Raw genomic sequence first — 9216 nt, 5'->3', positions numbered from 1 at the left:
TTCTGGACGAGGTAGTAAATCCAGCGGGAGAGTTCCATAATGATGGATCAAATATGCATCACCGTCAGGATTCGGGTTCAGAATAGTTGATCTAAAATGTTGAACTTGGAGAGTTGATGCAACGTAATATTATTCATATATGTGTATGCACAATATGTCTATGTATAATATTATCTCAAATGTAATATTATAGATCAAATACAACTTTTTATATATATTGCGTATTGGAACTAGTAAACGTAATGGAAACAAATACAAAATACTAACATAGAATAAAGAAATAGAAAAGAAAATGAGAAAAAAAACAAAAAGCAAAAAGAGTTTAGTACCGGTCGGTGATGTGGCAACCAATTTAGTACCGGTTGGTCTTCCCAACCGGTACTAGAGGACTCCCTTTAGTACCGACTTAGCAATGCTGGTTGCACAACCGGTACTAAAGGGGGGGTTTGGACCCGGTACTGAAGGCGCTTTCCCCAGCAGTTTTTATATCCAACAAATACTGCTTCATATGCAGTATTTTGATGATATATGCTCTGTAAAGCTTAAACAGGAAACATGCATGACATGCATATTTTTCTCTCACCACACTAGTTATTTTGATGCCCCAACTTACTACCTTGCCCTTAGATGAGCAATAAAATGACTTAAGTATAGCATAGATGATTGCAAGCTAAGTACGCCGCATGTGCCTCAAGAAGTACTACTATAATGAGCAATAAAATGATTAATTATGATATAGATGATTGCATGGCAAGCATAGACTATCATTATTATGTCCACATTACAGTAATTAACACAGATAATTTAGAAAAGAAAAAAAAGGTACGGATTACGCGCACAAACAAGAGAAAAGAGATATAGAGATGATGGAGGGAGAGAAAGAGAGAGTGGATCACATATTGGCTAGTGATCGAAGTCGAGATCGAACATCGCCTGCCCGAGCTGCAAGATGTTGCTGTGTTGGTGGTGCTGATGGTGGAACGCTAAGCTTGGCTCTTGCACTTGAGCTATATTTGATGTGGTATCACCGGAGACTGACTGGGTCTGAGGGAAGCAAGAGCCCGCAGACGAAGAATGGAACGGGAAGCCGTGGTGGTTCTGCTGATGGATGCCGTGATGCTGTTGCATCGATGCCTTCCCCTTGGGATCCACAGCTTCTTTCACCACCTCTCCAAGATCCATGGCTTGATCTTGTTCTTTGGACAAGAGTGCACTCCCCAGCATCTGTGTACCCAACCCGTCTCCAATGTCCATGTTCTTGCTGCTACTTCCTGCTTCTGTTGAGATTTTCATTCCAAGGAAAAGGAGTGTTGATGTTACTAATTTTCTAGGGAAATGAGCATGTTATATAGGTCAATAATTATGTGCGTGCTGTAGTGCACAATTAAGCACACACCTTATTGCTTAGTCTCTGTTCAAAATTAGAAAAAAAAAACTGGGTATAGAGAGTATCACGTACTGTCTTTAGCAGCTGCTGCTTTGTTCCCATGTGCCCTTTTCTTGTCTCCGGCATCGCCATCGGACGGTTTTGACTTCCGGCGGCGGCGGTTGTGATCCGCTAGTCGCTTCCTGCAGCTCTTCTTCGCGTCGTCGAACTCATCCAGCAGATGGAATCTGAACGACAAATTTGGACGGTAAAAAAGAGGGAAATGGGAAAACATGCATACACATGAAATACCAATTAACCAGCAAAGACATGGTTCCGTATATATCATTCATCATAATATATAGCATTATATAGCTAATTTGGTATCATGCATGATGCATGATGAGTTGATACGACAAAATCGAGATAGGAAATTTCAGTCCCAGAAAGTGAATTATATACAAATCCACTTCCTAACTAGAGTAAAGACATCCCAGGACTGGAAAAAAAAGAGAGAGAACATTCCGGGACCAACAGCATGTTACTAATGATGATCCAGAACATGAGAAGCATATATCTACACTGTTCTTCCCAACAGACAGCTTGGAGTCTTGCAGCTAACTCATATGGTGTGTCTCAATGTAGTGAATCATTCTGGGAGAGATCCTGTTTACCCTTAAATGCATTGCCGGTCAGTTACTTCACACGTGCATCTCGTTCTTCAGCCGAGATCTATCGAGATGTACAATTCGCAGAGCCATCCATATCACACTGATGACGGCAGGGATTGGTAAAATAAAAGATTTAGCATATATAATATCATCTGATTGATCCTAACAGCCACTTGGAGGAGAAATAACATGCGAGGGAGGGTAGAGAAAGAAGAGGAGTTGCTTGCAATTGGAATTTTTTGCTCGTACATACGTGCACGGGCTGTACAAAGTCTTGGGATACTTGGAAGAAAGTAGAGTCGTCGTTTCTGACTTTTGAGAGGCCAATACATTATACATGTACCGGCAGCTCACTGTTGAATGAAGTAACTACTCGATCGAAAATACGGAGAAGTCAAGGAAATAAATGGAAAGAGTAGCGCCAACGAAGAAATAAACAAGAGGAGGAGAGACGAAAATCAAGGGCAAATTTCTGCAAATGATTTTTTTTAACGAACGGGCACAAGAAAGTGTCTATTTCATTGATAAAGAAGGATAATTTCTGCAAATGATGAGCCCAACGTGAAATGCATTGTTAGTTGAAGATTAATTTCAAGTCCAAACCACTAAGTGGGATATATATGAGAGATGATATTTAATTTAGCATCTGATGAGTGATATGCATCTTGTGTGTACACAACTGTTGGTTCTGTCAATTCTGCATGCTGGCTCCTTAATTTGGTGTGTTTAATCATCAGAAATAGAAGTAGTTTGCTAAGTATAACCATGGCATTAATGGTAAGCTAGCTATTGGATGTTTGTATCAAGAAATATAAGAATTTTTCAGAAAGTTCATGTAATGGAAACATGAGGAAATGTAGCTAGGTCTAACTGTGAAGGGATTCACTTAAAATGCAGCTGAAAAAGTCAGAGGAACAAGGCAAGGGTGGTATATATGATGAAAACCAAGGCAATTGCCTTCCCCTTTCTTTTATTTGACTTTTCTAACTAAAGGTAATTATATATCCACAGAATTATAAGTGGTGGTGGTATATCATGGGATGAAACAAACCAATCATATCCCCCAAAAGCTTTTTCTCTGATGATGAGATCGTAGCTTAGGAGAGGCAAATTGCCTGACCATAAAATCAGTTTCAGTGTAGCCAGCCAATGACGAACTGAATGGAACTTCGAGATCAGAGATCACTTAATGCAACTCGTGATTTCAGTTCAGACGACATGTGTATGTAGATAATAAGATCCACTCCTCCTGAACTAGTATTAATTACCCAACCGCCAAGAAGGTAACTTTATTCATCCCTCCAATTTGAGAAGCAGATGATAGATGTGTGTGCATCGATCGATCAATAATCCACTGACCTGCTGCACTGCTGGCAGAACCTCTGGTGCAGGCCCCCGGCGGTGACGACGACCGGCGCCTTGGAGTGGTGCTCGCAGACCTTGTGGCGGCGGTGGTAGCGCTTGGCGCTGGAGAGGTCGGCCTTGCATCCCTCGGCCTGGCAGCGCGGCGGGTGGTGGCCGTACGTGTACCCCCCTCTTGGCGGGAAGTAGGTCCGGTAGCCGAGGTTGAGGCCGAGCTGCGTGGCGGCGAAGCTCGCCATGTTCTCCTCGGCGGAGCTGACGAGGGTGGGGAAGTAGTACTCGGGCGCGGCCTGCGCCTGCGGGTAGTAGGACGGGAAGGCGGCGGTGCTCCCGGAGAAATGGCTGTAGGGGTTGCCGGCGGAGGCGAGGTAGTGGGAGGAAGGGTAGAATTGGAGGATGTCGTGGGCGCTGTGGCCGCCGGCGATGGTGGAGTGGTGGTGGTGGGCGGCGGCGGAGTTGGACGGGGGGAGGAGCGCCAGGGAGTTGGCCTCGAGGTTGTAGCCCAGCTGCTCCCTCTGGATGCTGCTCTCCTGCTCCATGATTGGGAGCAGCGAGGGCGGAGCCGGGTTGGAAGCGACGTAGGGGAACTCATCGCAGGCGTTCGCGGCAGCCGATAGGTTCATCATCTTCTTCGTCCCCCGGGCTCTCGCTAGCTTTATGATCGATTTGCTGTGCAGGGAGGGGGGCTAGGAGCTGAGGCGGCAAACACACATGGAAGTGGATTCGGGGACGGAGGGGAGGACGCAGCAAGGACGGCTCGCCTCTCGCCGCTCGATCGCTCTATCAGTCGTCGCTGGTGGTGGGAACTGCGAGATGACTGGAGGGGGATGAGGGAGGAGGAGCTCCGGCCGGGCGCATGGGTGATGGAGATGACGACACACAGATATATGAGCGCGCGCCGGCAGCGGCCTGCTTCTCGGGATCTCTATCGATCTCGTGCCGCGGGGGCGGGGGGAAGAATGGAGAGGCCGAGAGAGAGAAAGAGAGAGGGTACTTTTTCGTCTAGGGTTCCATGAAACGAGTGGTGGAGTGAGTTTCGGGTTATATCTAGCGAGGCAGCTAGCCGCTAGCAACCAGGTCCCGGCCAGCCAGTAGAGAGAGATCGAGACAGAGAGAGAAGGGAAGCAAAGCGATCTTAATTGGAGTTGGTGAGTGGTGATAGCAGCCGCTGCCGCCGCTAGCTGCTTTATGTTTCGCCCTCCGTTTTTCCTTGGCTCCGTCCGTATGCTTCGGCCGGGTAGTGTATCCGTTTCAACGTAGCGTACGACACTGTTGCATGTGTGCCTTGAAGAGAGCAGTATACATGATGCAGCTCTCTCAATGTGTGTACGAGACGGGGTACGTACAAGTCGCTTGCATTGCGCCGATGAGGCCAGGTACGCTACCTCCGTGACGCCCGGGGGTGCAGGGGCGGCCTCGTTTCCAAGCATTCATGAGATGTGATCTCATGGCCGAGTACGTACCGGAGGACCTCGATCTCTTGGGGCTACATGCGCGCGCGTAGACTTTACACTCTTGCATCGCTGCCACCCGATCGAACTGTATTCGCGTAATGACTTTGCGCTAGCTCTTTGCATACGTACGCTCGTGTACCGGACTCTCTCTCTCTCTCTCTCTCTCTCTCTCTCTCTCTCTCTCTCTCTCTCTCTCTCTCTCTCTCTCTCTCTCTCTCTCTCTCTCTCTGTGTGTGTGTGTGTGTGTGTGTGTGTGTGTAATTCAATTCCTTTCTGGCTTGCAATGCTGGTGAGGGGTGTGTGTCCGACTCCAGGTACATTTCCAGGTGTGTAAATCGTAGCACTGTTTCGGCAACAATATATCAGTAAAGTTTGCGCGTCATCACGGCACTTGCTTTTAGGGCTGCCAGGATAGCCTAGGCTGTTGGGTGTTCTGTTTTCTTCCGAATTAAACTGGTGGAATATTTTTTCCCCCCGCTGTGGCATTGGATGCCATAATCTGGCTTACTTCCCTACATCCTTCAACCTAACACATTAACCCTAATTGGCACAATAATAATTTTGCTTGCACGTAAACATGACACACAAGCTAAGGGGTTTTCTTGCCCTAGGCGTATTTTCCCACACGCTACCGCCACCATCAAAATTGAATAATAATGAAGTAACTTACTATTGTTTCGCTAATCTATACACTGAGAGGACTAAGGTGGGGGTGATTTAACATGTACAAGATAGTTGGGGGGGGGGGTGAAGGTGCGATTGTAAAATGTAATGACTCCACCATACAAATTGAAATGCCACATGTGCCTCGGCATCGCTTACAATTAATACGCATTTCTGAACTAATCTTGTATATGCACCTATATTATATTTCACTTCTAGTGCCGTCGTAGTATGATGCTAGAAGATACAATAAGATAAATATTCACGATTTGATTTCTTAAAAAAATCTAGAAAGGTATTCCTTAAGTGGGAAAATTGGTATTCTTTTATTTGAAATGATAGGAAGTACTATAGATTTGGTGATGGTGCAACCATAACCATATGGTTCATAGGCTACATCTTTTACATGAAGCAATATTGGAGAAAGTATAAGCATAGTGGTCCATGGAAGGCAAAGATTTAGCATTAGGCTCTATGATATGTTATAATACCCACTACTACAGAATACAACATCACCGCCAACCTCAAATTCAGCATCACTGCCGGTTTGGTGGTCGGCGGTGATAGGGAACCCTCCATCACCGTCGGATCCAGAACCAATGGTGATGCTAATTAAAAAAATAAAGGATATGACTAAATTAGCCAAAATACAATCCCAATTTCTAATTTCATGGTTTGGTTGGAGTTTGATTCTAGTAATTTTAGATTTTCCTGACTTGCAAATCATTTTCCACATGGGGTCGGGTTCTCCATGTGGAAATCGACCATATCCAAAGGTCTTATTTATATTATACGTGGGTGGTTAAACGCCTGTGAGAATGGGTTACCACTGTACTAACTGAAGCAATGCATGATAGATTTTGGTGTCAATGTTCGAGATTTATACATTTGGATTTCATTTTGACAAAACTGTTTTTAATAATGGCTGTAGAGACTAATGAACCCCCTCTCCTTAAAGGTAAAACATGCATGGAAGAAGCAACCGGTTCTCTGCTAAACTCAAACCTACGGATTTTACAAAAAATGATTTTTGCTGTTTATAAGCTGTTTGATTCTTTCAAGTGTAAGCCAATTCTAAACTTGTGATCATCAATGCAGAGATTGATCTGTTACTTGCTCGGATATTGACCCAATGGATATATACGCAGTGTTATTCATATGAACTTAAATTTTTTACATGAAGGGTGTTCTATTCATTAAGAAAATTAAAGAGGTCCCTGCCTCCATATCATTGTATACCTCATCTCCGTCTTCGATCTGTAGAAGTAACCAAAACCTGATCCAATATGTTGGTACTACATATTAACTCAAAATTCAATAATGGCATTCAAAATTTACTGAATTACTACGATCACATTCAAGCTCCCTTGATCGAAATTCGAACTTGGTTCAATCTTGACGCGTGCCTAGCTCCCCTGCCGAACCGATCGGCCGTACATACTCATACATGCTTATTGGCCCATTGACAGTACCATTTGAGCTCAGTCAACGGTAGAGCTACGCACTCGTACACACGCAAAACGTCCACGGGGTTAATGTACCGTCCCGTCCTGGCAAGATTTACTTCCTTTTACTTCACCGGCCTGTACAAAATACCCGATCGGGCCAGCGCGAGCAATATAAGTAGCTCACGTCCTGCATGCCCCTTTTACTCATTTCATCGTACGTGTGTTCACTACCAACTACATGCCCTCCCGTACTTAGCCAGCACAGTACTCTCTCTTGTTAACATGGACGACGTGGATGGGAAAAGGGCCGGAGACCCAGTGTAATGGCGATTTGCTCCCGGTTTGGTCGATCCGCCGGCCGGCCGGTCTCGGCGCGTACGGGCGGCGATCAAGAGCGACGAGGTTGGCGGCCGGGTCCGGCCGCGCCCGCGTACGGCCGCCGGGGCGCGCGAATTGGCTACGGCCCGGCGCACGGCGCGTTGCGGCCGGCCGGCCACCGCGCGCCAGACAGCCGCACGTCAGTCTGAAGAGTTCACCGGGCGCATGGCATGAGCCGTGTGAACTGGCACACGAGACTCGTCGTCAGCCATATCCTTCTCTTGAAATGAACTAACCTGTTCATCATTTTCTGTGCTTTTTATATCTTGTGTTAGGCACGTACTATACACCAGATCGTATAGCAATTTTCTGTGATCTTTAGGAGCGCATGGACGGAATAATGGGGCCCAGTCCGACCGATATGCATTGAGTTTCTGATACAGATTATACCTGTCGGCCCTCTATGTTCCGTAGGAAGGAGGTCCTGCATACACACAGTATACCAGGACACACTAGTGCCCGTGTAACAGTATCGCGACACGGCGCGTCCTGTATAGGCTAGGCTACGCTGCTGACAGCACATTGATGTCCGTGTACGCCAGTGGAGAGCAAGCAAGTTGGAGGGATGGATGCCCTTATCACGGCACGGAGCAGCGAGCAAGCGTGCAGAAGGCAGGCACAAGGCCAGCATCAGGCCGGCAGGCGTTCTCGCAGTGCACGCAGATCGCGGCCGGGCGCAGGGCCAGGGCGCCAGAGGCCACGCCACCGCCCGCCCAGCTTCACTGCGGCAGCGTCATTGCCATTGACTCACCCACAGTGCGGGATCCCGCCCCGCATCAGTGTTCAGTGCACATTAAACCACACTCCAGAATAACCTGTCTGCATGCCATATTGCCATGGCCGTCGTACGCATCGTATCGCCCCGTGCCAGGTCGCTGTCCGGTGCCGTCGTCGTCGACCGACCCGGCCGTCCTCCCTCTCTCCCTCTGCTCCGCATTTGATCGAGCTGGCAATATAATCCTGGCTCTCGCTAGATTTCGTATCACTCTTGGCGCATCCGTGCGCCGCGGTACACACCCGCCGGCGGCGGACATGCATCGCCGTCGCTCAGAGCAGGTAGTAGCTACGACGACTGATCGAGCCGGCGGCCGGGCCGGCCGCGCTAGCTGTTGATGCGTGCGGGCGTGGCCGGCCAACTCCCAACAGTGGCGGTACTGGGCGGTGTGTCAGCCGGCCGGGCGCGCCAAAAGCTCGTGCTGCCAGCAGCACGAACGAATCAAGGAGGCCACGAATTGAAACCCGGGCGGCAGCTAGCAGCTAGCACATTTACAGATGCGCTAGGACGACGGGGCCGGCCGGGCGCAGAAATCATCCAGCTGGCCAGGGCATCCGCGTCGACCCCGATTCATTCACACACCGGCCGCTCGAAGATCAGAAGATGGAGGAGGCAGTCGGGGGACCAGCGCCGCTCGAAGATCAGAAGAAGAGCTAGGGAAGCCACGGAAGCAGTGCTTGCTTCGTTTCATCAGCATTCAGCAGCCGTGGGCGCCTGCTTTTTGGTGGCGCGGACACAGTGCGGGAGCAGGCGGGGCGCTGTGGCTTAGGCGAGCACTGGCCCCCTGCGCGGCTGCCACCTGAAACCGTTGTTCCTCGGGAGGATTTTGGACGACCGCGCGGGCCACCCGACGTCGCGCCCGCCCGCCTGCCCGCCCTGCCTGCCTTTGGCTGCACGAGCGACTTTGGCTGCACGAGCGAGACCGTGCCGTACCCTCGCCGCCCGTGCGCCTGCGCCTCCTGTGGTGGGGGTCGGCCGAAGCCGAGCCCCAACAGTCGCGGTTCGCTCGAGACGTGCAGCGCCGCCGTGCGCTCGCGATCAGGAGAGCCCCGGTGCACGAGGAGGGTACCGCACGCTTTGGATCCGCCCGCCCGTCGTT

The 9216-nt window shown here is 49.0% G+C and overlaps 1 protein-coding gene across 1 annotated transcript; it reads right to left on the bottom strand.

Annotated features, from left to right (window-relative positions):
* Positions 1-743: 743 nt before the first annotated feature.
* LOC117847088 (protein LIGULELESS 1) lies at positions 744-4522 on the bottom strand. Its single transcript, XM_034728245.2, has 3 exons — positions 3397-4522; positions 1460-1614; positions 744-1277 (listed from the first exon to the last, which is right to left on the bottom strand). The coding sequence occupies exons 1-3, from the start codon at positions 4023-4025 to the stop codon at positions 904-906; spliced, it is 1158 nt and encodes a 385-aa protein (XP_034584136.1). The 5' UTR covers positions 4026-4522; the 3' UTR covers positions 744-903.
* Positions 4523-9216: the final 4694 nt, after the last annotated feature.

The sequence above is a fragment of the Setaria viridis genome, chromosome 3 (assembly GCF_005286985.2).
Source record: "Setaria viridis chromosome 3, Setaria_viridis_v4.0, whole genome shotgun sequence".
Classification (NCBI taxonomy): domain Eukaryota; kingdom Viridiplantae; phylum Streptophyta; class Magnoliopsida; order Poales; family Poaceae; genus Setaria; species Setaria viridis.
This window is presented reverse-complemented; position numbering and strand designations above follow the sequence as displayed.

Bases quoted from the DNA above. Each gene is read 5' to 3' on its own strand.
- LOC117847088 (XM_034728245.2), bottom strand. From the start codon at position 4,025: ATGATGAACCTATCGGCTGCCGCGAACGCCTGCGATGAGTTCCCCTAC. The intron at 1,615-3,396 runs GTCAGTGGATTA...TTTGTCGTTCAG, and splicing joins TTCTGCCAGCAGTGCAGCAG to ATTCCATCTGCTGGATGAGT. The intron at 1,278-1,459 runs GTACGTGATACT...AAATCTCAACAG, and splicing joins AGCAGCAGCTGCTAAAGACA to AAGCAGGAAGTAGCAGCAAG.